Source organism: Eumetopias jubatus, unplaced genomic scaffold (genome assembly GCF_037043125.1).
Source record: "Eumetopias jubatus isolate StellerSeaLion01/CBP00866 unplaced genomic scaffold, mEumJub1_p1.0 scaffold_16, whole genome shotgun sequence".
NCBI lineage: Eukaryota > Metazoa > Chordata > Mammalia > Carnivora > Otariidae > Eumetopias > Eumetopias jubatus.
The window spans coordinates 50633817-50653457 of NW_028274822.1; the positions used below are offsets into that span (position 1 = coordinate 50633817).

Consider the following 19641-nt stretch of genomic DNA (forward strand, 5'->3'; position numbering starts at 1 on the left):
AGGCAGAGAAGCAGGCCCCCCGCTGAGCAAGGAGCCCGATGCAGGACTCGATCCCAGGACCCTGGGATCATGACCCGAGCCAAAGGCAGACGTTTAACTGACAGAGCCACCCAGGCGTCCCTATTTCTACCTTTTCATTTTGGTCTGTTCTGTCTTCCTTTCCTTTATAATTCCCGCGTTCATCTTTGCTCTTGCTACCAACTTCAGTGAGCCCACCTCAGCACAGCAGAACAACAGAGGGAACTAATCCCAAAATATGTAATGTGCAGGTAAAGAACAGTGGTGTGCAGGAGGGGAGAAAGTACTGAGCATCTCTGCCAGCACATCCCCACTGTAAATCCCTACTTTGTCACAGAAAGAAATGGAGAAGTTTGTAACCAGAAGGAAGGATGTTAAAGCAGTGAGGGAGCCAAGCAGCTGGGGACTGTTAACTTTAATCAAAGTCCAACCAGGAGTTGTTTTTTTGTTGTTGTTGTTGTTTGTTTTTTTAACAACAGGAAGTAGATTCATTCTCTCCTACATTCTCCCTCTCACGCTCAAACACACACACACACACACACACACACACACTCTCACTCATTCACTCATTCACTCATTCTTTTCTCCTCTATCCCTCTTCTCTTCCTCTTGCCAAGGCACAGAAACAAGCTGGACAGAAAAGCCCTGGCTCCCCTGAACTGTCTCCGGAACACTGCAGTGTTCACTGGCAGTGCGAAACCAAACTGCAGAACATGAGCAGCACGGTCAGAGAGAGACACGCACCATGTGCAGCAGCCTCGGAGACAGAGGACCGTCGCTCGGTTCCCTATGGCTGCCATAACAGATTTCCACATACGTGGTGGCTTAAAACAAACACAAATCTCTCCTCTCAGGGTTTGAGGAGCCAGAAGGCTGAAATCAACTCCAGTTGGCTGAAATCAAGATGCTGGCAGGGCTGAGCTCCCTCCAGAGGCTCTGACCAGAAAATCCATTTCCTTGCCTTTTTCAGCCTCTAGTGACCACCTGTATTCCTTGGCTCGTGGCCCCCTCCTCCACCTTCAGAGCACATCGCTCCCGTCTGCTTAAACCAGCCCACCCCCTTCTCCTCTCAGGCATTTAATATCCCTCTCCCTCCCTCTTATGAGGACACTCTGATCGAGCTTACAGCCCACCCAGATAGCCCAGGATCATCTCCCCATCTCAAGATCTTCAATTTAATCACATCTGCAAAGCACCTTTTGCCATATAAGGTAACATGCAAGTTCCAGGGATTAGGTCATGGATTCCTCTGGGGGGCCACTATCCAGCCTCCCACAGCACACCTATGTCTAGTTGGGGTCCTGGACAAAGTCTTCCTCTCACTTATCCACTACGTTATGGACATGAGACTTGAGAAAAGAGAGCAAAGATGTTTTCTAAATATCAAAATAGAGAAATCTTGTGTATTTTTGCTCCTGTCCTGTCACAGATTTACCTTTCCCATTATGTTTTGCCTATTAAACCATCTGGTTTGTATCCAGTGGACCCCATGAGTATCCCCTTACTTCCTGCACTAGGGCACAACTCCTGTTTCATTACCCTTGGTGTTATGAGAAGTCATCCACCTGTTACACAGAAACTCAATTTCCAACCAAAACTGGGCCTCAGAACCACACATATCTGTGTGTGCCAAAGGTCCAGCAATGGCCTGTTACTGCATCTCAGGTCAAGCATGGAGAAGGAAAAGAGCTTTGCTAGAACTCACCAAACCTCTTGTAACCGAAGGACTGCACCTCCTCCTCCTCTGCAAAGTCGTCTGCAGGAGAAGAAAAGACAAAGTGTTAACTCTGGGGAGGCCCAGAAGGACAGGGTCAGTGAGGGATTCAACAGCTGTGATCTCCACCTGCTCCCCCCTCCCGTCTGCCCACACTGTCCGTCTGCTCCTGGAACATACCACGCTCTCTGAGAAAGACCACAGGGTCCCTGCGCTGGCTGCTCCCTCTGGCTGGAATGCTCTTCCCCCCGTTTTGAGGCGACTCCTTCGAATTCAGGTCTCAGCTGAAGTATGACATCTCTGAGATGCCTTTCTGGACCACAACCTGGCCATCCCTGTCACACCAACCACCCTATTTTAATATTACTCTCTGACACCATCCTTATTTGTGTGTGCGTGTGTGCGCGCGCGCGTGTGTGTGTGCATGCGTGCGCTTGGTGTGATCATGCATTCTGTGAGCACACACTTTTTCTGTTCTGTTTCATGAACGAATCCCCCATGCCTAGAACAGTGCCTGCCACAAAGCAGGGGCAAAATAGATTTTGTTGAATGATGACTGGATAACCCGCTGTCCAGAGGGTGACATTATCTTCACATAACTGAGCCTACAGCCCTCCCTCTCAGATGCCAGGCTCTGGGGTCCTGTCTTCCACTAAATGTGGCATCTCAGGAGCCCAGCATGACTTCTGCAGTGACAACCAAATCCTTCCCCACTCCCTTTCCATGGGATCACTGGGACCAACAGATGGTTTCCCAGTAAATACATTTCAAAAGACAGCCTTGTTCTGGGAATTCCTAAATGTAGGCCCCTCTGGAAACAAAAGAAATAGGTCTGCAAAGCTTTCTACCAAAAGGTCTAAATCCACCCCACCCTCCCAAGACAAATGCGGTGTGATTCTTTATCACACTGATAAAGAACCTATTTTACAGTTCTGCCAAATGTGGGTCTGGTGATTTCTTGTGCAACTTCTGATGACAGGTAAAGGTGTCAAGCCTTTCCAGGGAGCCCAAATCAATCACTCTTGAGCCGGTCACCATTACCGCACCAGCGCTCAGCTCTCTCCCGGCAAAGCGGTTCAGTTCAAAAGCACTTATTTGGACCAGAGACTGCCAGGCGGTGGGGCTTCAGAAATGAGTGAGACGTGGTCCCTTCCCTCAAGAAGCTGACAGGCTTTTGGGGCGGGGGTGGGTGGGTAATAAAGCCTCTGTGATCATCTTTTTCAGACCCCAAATGGGATGCAGGACGTGGATCTATCTGAACCTTGGAATGTCATGGAAAAAACCCAAGAGGTATGACATCTATAAATACAGTGCGGTGGACCTTGGAGCACTAGTGTGTCAGGAAGTGCTATGAAAACACTAGTGAGAGAGCACTTACTTCCAGCAGAGAAAGGAGAAGTGTGATATTTCTGTATTTTATCATTGTTTCCTTACTCAGAGAACAGGGAAGAGATCTTGCTAGGAATCTAGAAGGCCTGGTCTTCATAATTAAGGCAGTCTCCTTATGTCAAAGATGAACGCCTTAGTTCTTTCTACATGTTAGAACATGCTTACAACCCAGAGAACAGCACCCTTCTCAGTCACTTGGTGACTGTTTTTTTCTACAAATACATATTAAGCTCCTCTGGGGCCAGCTTTACTAAGTAATCCTATCATATTAACGGCTGAGTAGCTTGGTCTAGTCTTAATTGAGAAACCCTGATCTGCTGCTTCTGCTTAGAAATCCATGCATTTATTTATTCATTCATTCAATAAATACATGCTTATAGCCTAGTGGCATTGATGAGACATGAACACAGGTAATGGTGCCACCCAGACGTCAACCGCCCCGCCAGCCCCAGCCCCTCCTCTGCCATGTCACGTCGGCAGAAGGATCTACTCACACACAGACGTTGTGAACCAAGGAGGCATCACTGAGGATCTCACAGTGGAAACAAAAGAGTGATTCATGCCGCACCCCTGATAGCAAACAGCTTAAAATTTCCCATTAGACATTTCTGTTCTCCCCCCAAAGCTTCTTTTCAGCAGGCCTACCATTAGTTTGTTTGTTTGTTTTCTTTTTCCTCTCTGATCTTTTTCCCATGCAGCATTTAGTCTGACTGACTCCTGTCTCCTTCCTGAAATTTCCCTGGGAACTTCAAATGTCTCATATTTTTGTTACTAAAGCAATTCAGCTCTGTCTCCAAATTAACATACTCAAACCCATTCAGGGGTTCGAAAACAAAGGCCTTCCAGGTGACCCCTAAGAAGACCCGAGGATCTCCTGGTTCTTGTCTTAAGCCTCTTCCCAAAAGGATCAGGAGTTCTTACAGCAGCTACTAAAAGAATACAAAGTTTTGTCTCATCCACCTCTGAGGGGTACAAGTGACGTACCACAGATCACATCTCACTCAGATGGTCAGGGAAGGTCTCACAGAGAGGTATGTTAAATTAATCTTCTTAATGTTTTTCCTTTGGAGCGAAAAAGAGAATTTGGGAAACACGGCATACTATATCCCTCTCTTGGCAATTCATAGCGGTTTTTGAACTATTAGAGATCTGAGAAGTGCTAATGGAAAGAGAAAAAACTTGTTTAACTTTGTTTTACTCCATGTTTTCAACAGTTGACCTTAGAATCCTCTTCTCTCCTTAAAGGTTGGGTGAAGTTGGTTAGGTAATACTGACCTACAGTTCATTTGGCCCCCAGAAGCCCACTGCCACATTTTCCCTGCTGTGCAGCCAACAAACAGACCATTCACGTTGGTGATGGAGCCAGAGAAAGAGAAAGATTCCAGAGTTGATGGCTCTGTGGCTGTATGGGCAACCCACATCAGGCTACACAAGCCGCAAGAGAGATGAGAGGTCAAGTGTTCCTATCGCTTGAACATTTTAGTGGGCAAAAGACTACAATGGGGCCCACGGTAGCGGACAGATGGGCTTGAGGACGACAAATAACCCTGACATGATGTGCAGTGTGGTCTATCCTCAAAACCTTTTCCTCACACCCTGTAGACCCAAGCTAAGTGCATCCCAGACTCTCTTTATAGTACTGAGGGCCTGTGGATGTGATAATCTCAGTGAGTTCAAGTGAAGATGCTCCAATCAATCTGAGGGCCGTGTGTGATGCCCTACGGTTAGAATTTACCTCTCCTTCCCCTGCACTCCCTTTGGGTCCATCTGACAGCACTTTCCTCCGTCTGCCCCATATTCCAGTTTCTGGTTTTCATGCCACCAGAGAGAATGTCATTTGAAAGCAGGAAACTTGCCATATTGTACCCTCAGCAGCTAGTACATTTATGGCATGTTACAGATACTCAATAGTTGCTGAAAATTAAGTAGCTGTGAGTTATACATGTCTCTATCTCTACTACCAGCTGAAGAATTCCTGAAAGAAAGAGATTAAATCTTTTTCTTTTTGAATATCCACCATGTTTGGGGAAAATAAGAGAATATTTGGTTAATACCTCCTATATGTCAGGTACTTCTTCATTATGCATCTGTTTACAGATGAGAAAACTAAGGCTCAGGGGAGGTACATAACCTGACCCCAAGTCTCACAGCTTATAAGTAGACAGACCAAGACTAAGACCCAGATCTGGAGGGCCCTTGAGTTCCACACCATAATGGTCACTGACCCCACAGACCCAAGAAACCGAACCCTGTGCTAGCAGCAGAAAAGCTAAGATGCAATGCTTTCCACCCCAGAACCCTGAAAAGGCTAAGGAATTTGGGGCACAGGTCGCTCTTGAAGGAGAATCAAGGTAAGGCTAAAATGGAAGGATGGGATGAACATATATTAAAGAAGCAGTTGACTATAACCAAAAAGATAGATAATAGATGTTGGCAAGGATGTGCAGAAATCAGAACCCTCATATGCGAGTGGTGGCAATGCAAAATGGTGTAGCCACTTTGGAAAATGGTCTGACAGTTCTTCAAAAGGGTTAAGCATAGAGACACCATATGATGCTGCCCTTCCACCCTAGGCCTACACCCAAGAGAAATGACAATACATGTCCACACAAAAACTTGCACACAAATGTTTGTAGCGGTATTAGTCATAAGAGAAAAGTGGAAACAACTTGAATGTCCACAAAACGATGAATGGATAAATTAGCATAGAGCCATACAATGGAGTATGACCCAGTTATAAAAAGGAATGAAGCACTGAGGCACACCACAAGATGGATGACCTTGAAAATATCATGCTAAGTGAAAGAAGGCAGTCCTGACAGACTCCATTTATATGAAATGAAATGTCTACATGAGACAAATTCACGGAGTTGGAAAGCAGGTCAAAGGTTGCCTAGGGATGGAGGTTTTAGGGTGAAAATGGGGAGTGACTGCTAATGGGTATGGGATTTCTTTTTGGGGTGACAAAAATGTTCTAAAATTGATTGTGATGATGGTTTAAGCAAACAAAACAAAAAACCCCACTGACTTACACACTTTAAATAGTTTATGTGGTCTGTGGGGGAAAAAAAAAAGCAGCTGGACCTCCCAAGTCCCCCCACCAAGCTAGGTAACTGGCCCCCCCTGACTACAGCAGAAGGTGTAAGGTTTATTATTCAGAGACGTTAAAAACAAAAGGTCTCTTGTCTAGAGGACACCAGGAACAGCTGAGATGAGGGCACTGCAGTGGAGTCAGGGAAAAGGTGAAAGTTTACACATGGAATGTCCAGACGCACGGTCCTCCTCTCCCACTTAATCAGCCAGCCTGGACCCTTCAGGCCAAAGACTGGAAGGCTCTTCCTGGGAAATGTGACCAGTTAAGAGAAAAGCAAACGAATGATTCTGATTCTGGGAGGTCCCCAGCGGAACAGCCCAGCCAGTTCAGCTTAGAGTGACAGTCACAGTTCACAAATCCCACCAAAACAAAGAGGTTCTAATTAACCTTTATAATATCCTATTCCTACAGACGAGACACCCGACATCTGACACAGCCTCTAACATGAAAAGACAAAGATGAAAATAAAGAAACCAGATAAAGAAATTTGGAGGGAATAAATATTACGTGACATGATAAAAATTTCAAAAAAAATTTTAGCATTAATATCCTTAGAGAGATAAGAGAATATAGCCATAAAATTAGAATAGGATGCTATAATAAAAGAACCATAGAGAAAAAGAAAAAGTTCTTGGAAGTTAAAAGTATGATCACAAAAATAAAAATTTAATAGAAGAGTTGGGGAATAGAGTTGACATATTCCAAGAGTAGGGAGAAAAAAGCAAGTAAATAGAAAAGAACAAAGGCAAAAAAAAAATTTAGAGAATCAATTCAGTGGGTCCAATATTCAAATAACGGGTGTTTTGGGTAAAAGAAGAGAGGTAGAGAACCACGAGGGGATGAAATGAACAGAATTTTTCAGTACTGAAGGATAGGAGTCTCCAGAGAGAAAGGACCCATTACTTTGAGCACAAAGGAAAGAGATCTGTTCCAAGGCACATCACTATAAAATTTCAGAACACTGAGGACGAAAAGAAAATCCTAAAAGCTTCCAGACAGGAGAAAAGAAAAAAAGAAAAAAAAAAAAGCTTACTTAAAAGGAAAAAAAAAATGACCTCACTTCTCAAGAGCAAAACTAAAAGAAAACAGATCAATGCCCTCAAAATTCTAAGGCTAAATTATTTCCTACACAGAAATCTCTCAAATGAATAAATAGGTAACATAAAGATCTCTACAGATCTACAGATCCCCCAAAAATGTACCTCTCATGCACACTTTCTTCAAGACATTATTAGAGAATGCATTCCACTAAAATAAGGAACCCAGAAAGACGTGTGTGTGTATCCATGTGCATGCACACTACACACTCTAATCTAACCCTCACCCTGAGTAGGTCAGAAGACTGGGGAAGATTTCTTCAAAAAGATGGAAATGAAAGAATGTCTACTATAGGTGAGCACATGCATAGAGATCCAGGAAAGTGGAAGAGACTCTGGGGATGAATGATGATGTGTACATACATAGGAAGCTAAGCAAACAAAATAACAAGAGGATTATTAGCTCCAGAGGAAGAGAAGTTATGCCAAGAAAGAAACAGCAGTCAGCTGTGAATAGCATTTATACCATTATAGTAATATGAACACTGAATATTGCTTTAATCAAGATTGTGATGTAACTATATTGGGATGATGGAGGGCAACAGAAGGTGTCCATGAGGGTGTTGGGTGGAGATGAGGGTAAAAGAACTGAATCCTTATCTGCTATAAAGGGAAGTCAGTATATAATGTCTAAACTCAAAATAATGGTAGTAATAAGGAGGAAGAAGAGGAAGAGGGAGTACCATAAGCACGCCACTTAAAAAAAAGGGGTTGTGGCAGATGGTCTGCATAAAGGACTACCAATAATTCTTTCCATCCCTCCACGTGCAAGTCCATTTCCACTCTCTTGAATCTGGGAGGGCCCTATGACTTGCTTTGGCTGATGCGATTTGCCAGAAGTGGCAGCGGGTGACCTCAGGAACCAGGCCTTAGATGCTTTTCAGTTTCTGTTTTCACCCTCCTAGCAGCCAGCTACCATGTGCAACATCCAACTATCATGCTGGACTGGGGAGCCCCCGGAAGGGAAGATCTCTGGAGGATGAGAGACGCTGGAGGGAAGGAAGCCATTCCAGCCATCCCGCTGATGCCCAGCCATGGCGGGGAGGCCGTCCAGCCTGGCCAACACCTCAGGAAGCAGAGGCCAGCCTGAATCGCAGAATCTTGAACAAATAAACAACTGTTGTTTTAAGCTGCAGGGTTTGGGGATGATTTGTTAAGCATTGGTGGATAACCGCAAGAAAAGTAAATGCCAAAAGAAAATGCTACAAATGTTCTGAAGAGGCTGACTCTGGGGACTGGAAAATGATGAAATGAAGGTGGGCCGGGCAGGAAACTGCCTTTTTTCATAATAAATCTCATTCATAATAAATATTATTTGACTCCTTAAACTATGTACATCTCTGATTTTGATTTAAAAAAACTAAAGCAACAAACAAGGGAATGTGGGTGGAAGATACAAATCAGACAAAAATGAGAGTGCTCAGGCCCTACAGATGCTGCCGACCAGAAAAGGTCCAGAGGTCCAAGGTCCACCCTGCTTCAAAGAGCCAGCGTGAAGAGTTCCACCTGAGGCAAGAGAATATGGACTTTCAGCCTTCAATCCTTGGCACAATGCAGGTTCTGACAAATGCCAGATTGAACAGAACAAGTTCAGACTTTTTTAGGAGCCAGGCTGAAGGACCGTGGACAGAGGCTAGGCTGAATTCAGACTTCTTTTCCAAACTGGGTCCAGTGATGCCATCCACATGGGTGTATCCATCAGCTACTCTGTGTCGTTTCTACCTCAATGCAGTCCCAGTTCTTCTAGAGCCATTGCCGTTAGAATAAAACAGTACAGTCCCATGGGTGGGGGGCGGGTGTAAAATGTTTAACTGCTTCCAAACCAGCTGGTGAAATGCTCTGCTGGGAGCATTCCTGCCAGCTGTTCCCCCGTGAGTTCCCACCACCAACAGCTATTGTTGCAGGACTGGGTGCTGAGGAGAAGAGAAAGTGCCCCTGCGATCCTGGGGCCAAACACCCTGAGTCTACCGTCACCCTCCACTGGCCAGTGCTGCATGGAGGAGCTTTCATGGAGTTAGCTGTCTGTGGAACTGTGGCCTCCACAGAGCATCACCTGGGTTGCTAAGTATTTTGGACCTGCCCTGGGACACTGCTGTACTGCTCTGGAGGACTTTTCTCCTAAAGCTAGACTGATGTACTGGTAAAGCTTGGGCTCTGGAATTGTAAGACCTGAATTTGAACACCAGTTCAACTTTGGGGCTCGATCCCACAACCCTGAGACCGTGACCCCAGCCAAAATCAAGTGTCAGATGCCCAACTGACTGAGCCACCCACGTGGCCCCAATGCTTGAGTTTCAAAAGACACGAAGCTCCAGTGTGAATTGAGCATATGGGGGAGGTTGACAGCAAGGAAGTTTGGTTAGGAAGGGTAACGTGCAGGGTGGGTTCAATGTGGGCTGTAGCTAACTGGCACTGAAGCATCTATTTGATTTGAAAAAGATGTATCTTAATGAATTTGAGCTGTAAAAACCGAAGATGGACACTCTTTAATCTTGATTTAACCCTAAGAGCAGAACTGGCACTATCTGCCCTGGCTTCATAGCTTTATAAATATAAAACCTTATGTGGCCCCTTGTATAGTTTGCTTTGCCCTATTGGCATTTCTGGGCCGCACTTGTTAAGTATTGTGCAAGTGAATGAGCTCAGTGCAGTGTAGCAAAATACCGAGGTTCCAGATAATTTTGATGGGGTAATTAGATCTGCCTTCTGGGCCTCCCCCCTTCCCACCCCAAATGGATCAAGGAATTTGTAGCAATTTAAATACTTCTAGATTATTCTAAATATTACAGAAGATTTATTTCGATTACTCAGGTGCTTTTCAAATTTTATCTTTTGCAACAATGGGATCACTGTTTGGTTCAGGGGTATAAGTTGTTTTTGTTTTTTTTAGTCAATATTACAGACACAAACTGACCCCAATTTCTGGCACAACTTACAAATCTGATGCTTGTAAAAACAGCAGATACTTGCTTTTAGGGTAAAGGGAGATACAATACCTTTTTCCTTCCTTTATAGGCCAACAAAACTGAAGTGATTTTTTTTTTTTTTTTGTAGTAGGGGCTAAACCAGATTTCCCCCAAGAGTCAACTTTGACAACTTAAAAAGTAAGAAACAAATATGACACTCAAAACCTTGATCCCCACATCTACTACTCATGGGTAGCTACAGAGGAGAGGACATGCTTCCCTTTCTTTTATGAGGGACCCCCTCATCCAATAACATTGGTCAGGTTAATAATAAGAAAGTCCAGAGGAAGATGAATCATTGCTTCAAATTTTATAAGGGCTCTGGAAGGGCCTCAAATACATGGGTCATTTGTCAAGAAAAACTAATGCTGTCCATTTCTCTGGAGGCATGCAAAAAATAACCGGTCTTTGCTAAACCTCCCCCCCCCAAACAAATAACGGATACATCTGTTTTGTTTTGAAATCACATAACTTTAGGTTATCCAAACAATTATGCCAAAGTAATATAATTAATTACAAATGAGAGACCAACATTGAGCTTAGGAGAGAAAGTCTGAGAAAACTTCGATTTTCTCTCACCTCCCACACTAAAATGTCATACTTTAAGGTTGTGGGGTGCCCAGATGCATCATTTGCCTCTTCAATTACAATTAGAATAATGCAATCTGAAATATGAACTCTAATTCAAGATAATGAATCAGGTTGCATCGTCCCTCCAAAGGAAAATACCCCTGACTTCAAGCAGGTCGCCCTCTCCTCCCATGTCCTCTGGCAACATTCATCTGAACCTCAAATAAGGCACTTTTCACATATTACCTTAGATTACAGTCGTTTATGCATAAGCCTTACACTGCCCACCAGACTGCAAGCTCCTTGAGGACAGGCTATATATGTACTAAATATTTGAATATGCCTCATTAATGTACTAAATGAATATTTGAATATATTTAATATAAAGGATATTTGAATATATTTAAACACTATATTAAATAAAGAATAAGTGAAAGCTAGTTAGGATTTGGTAGCCCAGAGAAATAATAAAATATAAATATGACAGCTTAATGGGAAATCAACACTAGCAGTGAAATAGACATGATCTCATATAGTTTTTAAAAAAATATGTATACATACCTCTGTCCTAATAGTTCCTTAGAGACAAATTTGTTTTATGTTTTGATTCTTTTATGTCATATTTGTACTGGATAAAACTGGACACTGGATTTGAGTTACAAATCTTGAAAATATTATGTCATTATCAATAGGCACCTGAACAATGGTGCTCCAGGAAAATTAGTGCTCATAGGCAAATCAAATGTATTTATAAGTATTAAATCAATATTCTACCACTATCATAAATGAGAAAATTGTATGATTTCATTAGAATTACAAACTAACTATAAACATGGTCCCTGCATTTTCAGTAGGGCTGGTTTTTTGTTTTGTTTTGTTTTACTACGTTACGATGATGACAAGAACACAAGAGTGAGCAGCTGGAGGTGGACCAACATGAACACTGTTGCTATAGACGCACAGCTCCCTCCTATCCCTGAGGTCAGTTTTAACACATTCATAATTTGAAAATTCCTTTCCTTTCAAAACTGAACTCTATTCTTCATGGTATAAACTGTATCACTTGATTAACTTAAATGGTTCATAATTGGCAATTATATTACTGCCTGGAGGAAGCAGCAGGTTACAATTACACAGTATTACAAAAACTAAAATGTCCTGGGGCACCTGGGTGGCTCAGTCGTTAAGCATCTGCCTTCGGCTCAGGTTCATAACGGGCTCCCTGCTCAGCGAGAGGCCTGCTTCTCCCTCTCCCACTCCCCCCCTTTGACAGATAAGGAAACCAGGCCCCTCAGGGGAGGTTAGGTAATTTGCATATGGCCACCAGGCCCTCTAGTTTCACAGCCCAGACTCCTTGCCACCACACTAAAATTCTCAGGTTCACAGTGCCTGGGTGCCTCAGTTGTTAAACGTCTGCCTTCAGCTCAGGTCACGATCCCAGGGTCCTGGGATCGAGCCCCACCATCGGGCTCCCTGCTCAGCGGGAAGCCTGCTTCTCCCTCTCCCACTCCCCCTGCTTGTGTTCCCTCTCTCGCTGTGTCTCTGTCAAATAAATAAAAATAAAAAAATCTTTAAAAAATAAAAATTAAAAAAAATAAAGTTCTCAGGTTCAACTCCTGAGATCACTACGTATGATTACATTTTATGAAATGTTATATTTTAAAGTATGTATTATCAGTTATAAGGGTGGACTATTTTGCCTGTGAATAGTAAGTTGTTATATAAATATCAGCTAGTTTCCTAGCATTTCTATGTCATAAGGAAGTGACTAAGGCCCAAAGCAGTGCAACTACTTTCACAAAAGCCAAGTACAAGTTAGGCAGAATGTCAAATGTCCAATTTCTCAAGCTAGTGACTACGACCTCGTGTGATACTGATTTGTAATCCCAAACCATTCAGGAAGCATAAAGGAGCCATATTTAATATATCCAAGTCCAATAAATTTACTTAATTTTAAAAATTTCTCCCATGTGGAAAAACACATTCCCTTTATATTCTAAAGAACACTGATTGAATATGCATGATAAATTCAGGGGTTAGCTCTTTGGCATCTTAACTTGGGACTACTAATTTCTGTTTACATTGGCTTTCGCTGCCATATAATTACAAAGGTCCCATAAGCATTCAGCAAGACGTTTTCAAGGTACTATATTGGTTTGGGCTCTTCAAATATCATCCACTTAAACAGAAATCAAATCACTGCTTGATTGAAAGTTACCTCCCTCAAGTTTTGTTGGTGTGGTTAGAAACTGTGTTGTCAGCACTAAAGAATGAAATACTTTCCATGAAGAATGTCTATCCTTCCCTATCCCTTGCTCAAAATGTTTATTACTGTCTTTACTACTACCGCTTTAATTTTTAAAAATTTTTTTTTAACTGATCACCTACTGGTGGTTACAGTCTATTCTCGAAAATGGCACTTCTGACAATGTTCCATTGTCTCCTGGCAAACCTGTCAGCAAGACTGTGGTGTAGAGGCTGCTTTCAGAGTTGCTGGCTTTAGTGGGCCATTCACATTCATTCAATCAGTCATAAGCAAAACCTCCTAAAGATAAACTCTACACACTGCAACGACCTTGGCATCTGCTTTATCTTTGCAAGAGCTTCTGTCTAGAGAGGATCCTCTGTGGCTGGCTGAAGAGCACATCAAATTGATGTGCTTCAGACCTTTGATGCCAGGTTATTATAAGTCTGAGTCCAGATGACAGGACCTTCTCTATGTTGCTCACTTAGTACCTAGTGGAATGCAGCATACAATAGGTACTTAACAAAGATGTGCTGATTGAGTGGAATATTAGGGTTTGGCTAGAAAGGAGTCTAAGCTAGAGGTGTAATATGTGGGTTCTGGAGCCAGACTGCCTGAGTTTGAATATCAGTTTTGTTACTGACTAGCTGGATGCCCTTACAGGTAACTACACCTCTTTGAGCCTAAATTTTCCCATCTGCAAAATGGAGAAAATAAGAACACTTGGCTTGGCAGGTGTTCAATAAATGTTAGCTATTATTAGAGAGAAAAATAATAAGTGGGCACACTAGGTGGCCATCAGTCACACCTAAGTTGTCTGTGAGCATAAATCATGGTTCAGCTCAACCTTCTCCATGGCATTTATCTTCTAACACATGACCCTGTTCCCTGCCTCCAGGCCATAGACAGGAACTCTGGAAGCTGAGAGAGAGTGAGCCCGTGCCTTCAGAATGGCAGAAGATGGAGAGGGCAGAACCAGCCTGGTAGAGCTGACCCCGTGGTGCGGGTAGACTCTCTTCAGAGACGATTACCTCCCAGACCTAGAATGCTGTCCCCCCACCTGTCTGCCTGATTCTTCCCATTCTGATTCACCTGCTGAAGTTCCAAAGCACCACAGATACACACTGCCAACAGGAAGGCTGCGCTCTGCCACTGCTCTGGGCTTCCTCTCCCAGGACCCCACCCCTCCTTCCAACCATGGGGAGACGTGTGTCAGATTTGCCCCCTGAGAGATTACTCACATGCTGTGTTCACCCCAGGTGAAATACGCTTTTCTTCTATCACAAAATTTAAATATCTGTTCTTCCCATCTGAAAACTTGTACTTCGAGGGTCATTTAACTTACTTTGGCAGCTGTATCAACTGTTTTTAAAACACTATTTTAAGGAAAATAAGTGTTAATTCAGAAAATTAGGCACCTGGTTTTGCTATAGCTTGACAGCTACCATCTGCCAGCTTCTTCCAGTCACACCATTATCAGTGCATGAGCTGCATGGTTAAGGCAGGGGGGCGGGGGGCAGGGCACAATCTTGGGAAATTATGGAGGAGACCACAGGAAAGATATATACTTTGCAATAATTAAACCTTGGATTAAGAATGTTAAGCATCCCCAAACTAATGACAAGTCAAAAGTATAATCAGATTGCAAATTTACCTTCCAAAGGAAGGGCAGCCCCAATTCCAATCAGTGAAGGAAAAAAGGCCTCAGTTTGTTTCCAGTTCCTTTCATAAAACATGATGCTTTCAATGCAGTCAGCCCTTACACACTTGTTTACAAATCCCAGTTAAGGACAAGAAATCTTAGGGGCATCTGGGTGGCTCAGTAGTTAAGCATCTGCCTTTGGCTCAGGTCACGGTCCCAGGGTCCTAGGATCGAGCCCCACATCGGGCTCCCTGCTCAGTGGGGAGGTCTGCTTCTCCCTCTCCCACTCCCCCTGCTTGTGTTCCCTCTTTCACTGTGCCTCTCTCTGTCAAATAAATAAAAAATAAAAAAAAAAAACTAAAAGAAAAGGACAAGAAATCTTAGAGACAGTGGTAAAGCAAGGAGTCCATGAGTCCAGAAAAACAACCAGCAGTAGACTGCTTACCAGAGCATTTTTAAAGTATTATTGACAACAGTATTTCAGAAATGTTTATATACAAGCACACAAAAATAAGCAACTGAATACTATGTTTTGATGGCACCAACCTCCTCCCTGTGTTAAATGAGAACAGTGGTCTGGACCTCTGTGGTCCCGTGCGCTGGTGGCTGTTCTTGGCCATCTCTTAGGCCACAACTGCTGCTTTAAAACTCACCAATATTCCCAACTTTCAGAACTAGAAATGTGATTTAATAATGACACACCTCACTCTGGAGGAGTCAGATTCCTTCAAAAAGAATGTGAATATTTATCCAAAACCGTGAGAACTATATGGTACTGTACAGCTAATTGAAAATGAAATCGGAAATTAAAACCAACTTCGTGTTTTAATCAGTTTGGAAGACTGCAAGTATTGCAGCAACAAGGCAAGTAATTTTCTGCTGGAAAATACATAATGATGTCATTATTTTGGTACTTGTGATTCCAGAGATGGAGGAAATAAAACACAGACAAATATTTGCTGAATGCAACAGATAGGTGGCGCTGTGGCTCATGGCAAATAAGGAATTACACTCCAAAAGCCAGGTTTATTACACAGGCCATGTCCGAGGTTGAAACATCAGAATTAGAAAGTCAAATAGGAACCTCATAAAGGTGTCTGACTCGTGGAGAAGCTAAATTTTTGCTTTGGCAAAAAAAAACTTCTGTAATTTCTAAGATGTCCACTAATTTTCTATTTGTCTAAAAAAATGTTTTAAGTTAATACTTTAAGCATTTGCAAGGCTTGTCTTTGGCCTCTATCATTTAGGGAAATTAAATTCTAATGAAACGTTGGCTTTCTTAAGCATAGTGAGTTAATAACTATGCAACATAATCACAAACCCAAGGAAACTTTGGGGTGGTCACCTAATGGCAAATTGTCAAGATAATTCCACTTGGTAAAGGCGGCTTTCCTCTGGGGGCTAGAAATACACTCTGTGCTTGGCTTCAGAAGGCTTGTGTCCAATTTCTTGGATACACCCCCTTCCTGGCTGCCACACCAACTGCGGATTAGTTGGCTACTTAGTTGTCTGAGATTTACTTTTCTTCTAGTCTACACCAGAAGTTACCATACCTGGTGTCCTAGCTCTTTCCAAGCAACACAGGGAAACTGGCAAAGCTTGTCTTTAGTGCCTACCACACTCCTGGTTGCCAGTTCCTATTTGTTCTAGACTCAGTTTCCACATCTATACTGTAGGGGTTAAAATACCTACCTCATAGTGTTGTTGAAAGGATTAACTGACAGTGCTTTGGAGAGGGTAGCACAGTGGTTGGCACTTAGTAGATACTATAAAATTATGACTGTCCCCTTCCTTCCCCATTTCACTAAACGGACAAATGACTGTAAATTATACGGCAATAGTTGGTAAGCAAACTTCTTACAGAGTATTTCCTTTTAAAAGAGGACTTCAAAGTGAGTAGTCTACCCTGGGATTCACCAGTCCCTTATCACCCCTCCCCCACTGGGACAGAAGGTATGTGGGGCCTTTAGGCAGTGCCTGGATCCCAGAGGGTAAGGAATGAGCCTTCTCCAGGGGGTCTGCAAGCTGGTCCAGAATGCAGAGTAAATCTCACAAAGACATGTTTAGGACTTTCCGGTGTGTCTTCCGTGGCAGATTTGAATAACACTGAAAAATACCCAAACTGCAATAATGTTCATTTACCCAGTCAAAAAGCATAAGATTTTCAGGGCTCAGGAACCCACACGGGAGCTGATGGAGTGAGCAGTTATCTTATCTTTTCCAACAGTTCAAAAACTACTGGCCTCAGGACCAGCAGTGAGAAGATTAACTTCTGGCTAAAATGATGGTTAACTGAGCCCCAAAGTAACGTGTAGCCTGTGAACTCTTTCCTTGCGGAGAGAATCCTTTAATCAGTGCTGGCCGAGGAAAGTGAGTGTTTCCCAAAATGTAAATGAGAGAAGAGAAACTGAGTGGAAAAACAACACACACCACTGCGTTTCATAACTCCCTGGCCAGAAAAGTGTATCCTATCTTTTGTTTCTCTTGCGGGTAGGCTCACTTTCAGTCCCTGCCCTTCCTAGGGTCCCCTGATGAGAAACCGACACCTTGGAAGGGTAGCTAATTGGTAGGACATTATCTCTCGGGAGAGTTTAGCGAGGACTTCCTTTCAGGGAAACCTAGAGGCGAAAGTTACTTTCCAAGCATGTGGGGCTCCCCGGGCAGCCGCCTCGGACAGCAGGGCAAGGTCTCTGGCGGCTGGAAATGCGGTCACCGCCGTCGGAAGACATTTCGCACCCAGCCCCCTCACTCAGGCCCGAGTCTTGTGTAAAGACCACGCCAGCCCATCCCCAAACGATTCCCTTTGATGCCTCTGTTGTAATTATTTATCTCACATGTAAATCAGAAGTCTGCTGGCCAATCTCTATGTTTCTCATAAAGCGAAGGCTGCCCCGCAAAGCCCTTCTCCTTGTGATTCCGTTTAAAGGTACGATAACATCTGACACTTCCCTAAACCGGCCTGCAGAGGACACCGCCCCGGAGACGACCAACGGGATGATTTGTGTCACCTCTGAACACACGTGGGCACACCAACTCCACAGGCGGGCACGTGGAAGGGACGCGGAACGGAGAGCAGTTATGTTCCAATCGGTGGGTCTGATGGAGAAAGATGCCAAACGCACTTTCCGAGCCAGCTGAACTCCGCGGGCACCTAATCATTGCCAGATGTGAGGAGGACGCACCGAGAACATCCCCGAGTCCGGGAGGAAACACCCGGCCGGCAGCACATCGACTTCTCTGATGGGGAAACGGCACCAGCCGGGAGGAGAGGACCCCGAACGGAGTGTGGAGCGCCGCAGAGCGGAAAATCGACTGGGGGGAATGAGGATGCCTCCACTCTCCTCGGCATGTTTTTTCAATTAAAAAGTTGAGAACTGGAATCCGTAAACAACGACTTAGGGCTCCAAACTACTTTGCAGCGACACGATGGGGAGGGGATTACTTGCACGCTCCAAAACCCCGAACATCTAGGTCTCCTGCCGTGCCCAACTCCGAGACCGAGGAGCGCCCCACGCGTGCACGCACGAGCCCCGCGCAGCGTCTCCCCTGGCCCTCTGCGCGGAGAAAGTTCGCGCTGGCTTGCACCTCCGCCCCCTCCCGCGCGCCCCGAACCCGCCCTGCCGGCCCGGAGCCCCGCGTAGCCCGCCGCCGCCCTACCTTTCATGGTGACCGAGGAGACGCACCGCCAGCCAGGGAGCTCCGCGCCGCCGAGGAAGTTCGCGCTGAACAGCCGGTCACTGCGCGCCCATGGCAGCCGCGCCGCGCGTCGGCCGTCTGCGCTCGAGCCCTCCCTCTTCGCCTCCGCCGCCGGCCCGCGCTCCCCGCTCCGCGCTCTGTGCCGCGGGGCTGCCGCGCGCGCCGCTCACCCCGGGCGGGAGGCGCCGCTCCCGCCAGCGCCCCTCCCCCTGGCCCGCCGGGGCGCGCGGGCCGCCGCGCCCACGCCCCCTCGCGCCCTTCCGCGCCCGCCCCGCCCTCGGGCCCGCGCTCGCCCCTGCCCAGTAGCTCTCTCGCCCAGCCTCTCCTCCACGCGGTGGCTAGCCCCGGGGCTCCCTTTGCCTCGTCGGACCCGCGGCGGAACGAAGTCGGAAGAAAGCGCCTCCCGGGCGGTCAAATGTTCACCCTTGGTGTGCGCGAAAGGTGCTGTTGCTGGGCTTGTTTCTAGACCCCAGACTATCTAGAGCGTGGGATGAGAGAGTTGGGGAGCAACAGTGTCACGGGGGTGGCGGAGTAAGCTTGTCCCTTCCCCAGACGTCTCTGGGGGCATGGAGGATTAGAAGATTAAACCAAACAGAGAAACGTTCTCGGGATTCAAAGTTTCCAGGTGCGCCCGGAGAAAAGCGGGGCGCGGGCGAGCGCGCTCACTGTCACCCGGCTAGAGCTCTTGCTAAATCCGAAATTACCATGAGATGCTCTCCCTACAGAACTCAGAGCAGGATTACAACTCTTGGACCTCCAAAAAGACAGATATCAAAAACTCCACTACACTCCCCTTGGTTGGAAGAAGTCACCCTTCTACCCACCACCCTTGAAATTGATCTGAAATTGATCATGTTGAAGGAGGCTGGACTATTGAGTAGCTTCTTAGGAAGTTCCTTTCATTGTGGCCCATCACGTCCCAGTGTGGGGTTTTGGTTTTTTTTTCCTTTTAGAAACTCCTCATCAGACCCATTTGTTGCTTTATTGCTTTAAAACATAAACTAAGTGGTGAGTGGAGCTGTGGAGAGGGAGGTGCAGAGCGACTTCCACAACGATGAAATGAAAAATTACCATGTGCTTACTAGCACCAAAAGCAATACAATTCTGCCTGGGCGGTGGTTGCAGCTTTTCAGATTTCCTGTCCTGAGGATTTGGTAGCATGGTGTAAACAACCCACTGATTCATTCTAAACAGGGAATTCTGCTCTAGA

General features: G+C 45.1%; 1 protein-coding gene across 1 annotated transcript in view; it reads right to left on the reverse strand.

Moving 5' to 3' along the window:
* COLEC12 (collectin subfamily member 12) overlaps positions 1 to 18431 on the reverse strand; it is a 186495-nt gene extending 168064 nt beyond the window's left edge. Inside the window, exons 1-2 of the mRNA XM_088019331.1 lie at positions 18393 to 18431; positions 1724 to 1774 (exon numbers count right to left, since the gene is read on the reverse strand). Coding sequence (XP_087875457.1) covers positions 1724 to 1774; positions 18393 to 18399 — 58 coding nt within the window. The 5' untranslated portion in view covers positions 18400 to 18431. The remainder of the gene's footprint in view (positions 1 to 1723; positions 1775 to 18392) is intronic.
* Between the last annotated feature and the right edge of the window lie 1210 nt (positions 18432 to 19641).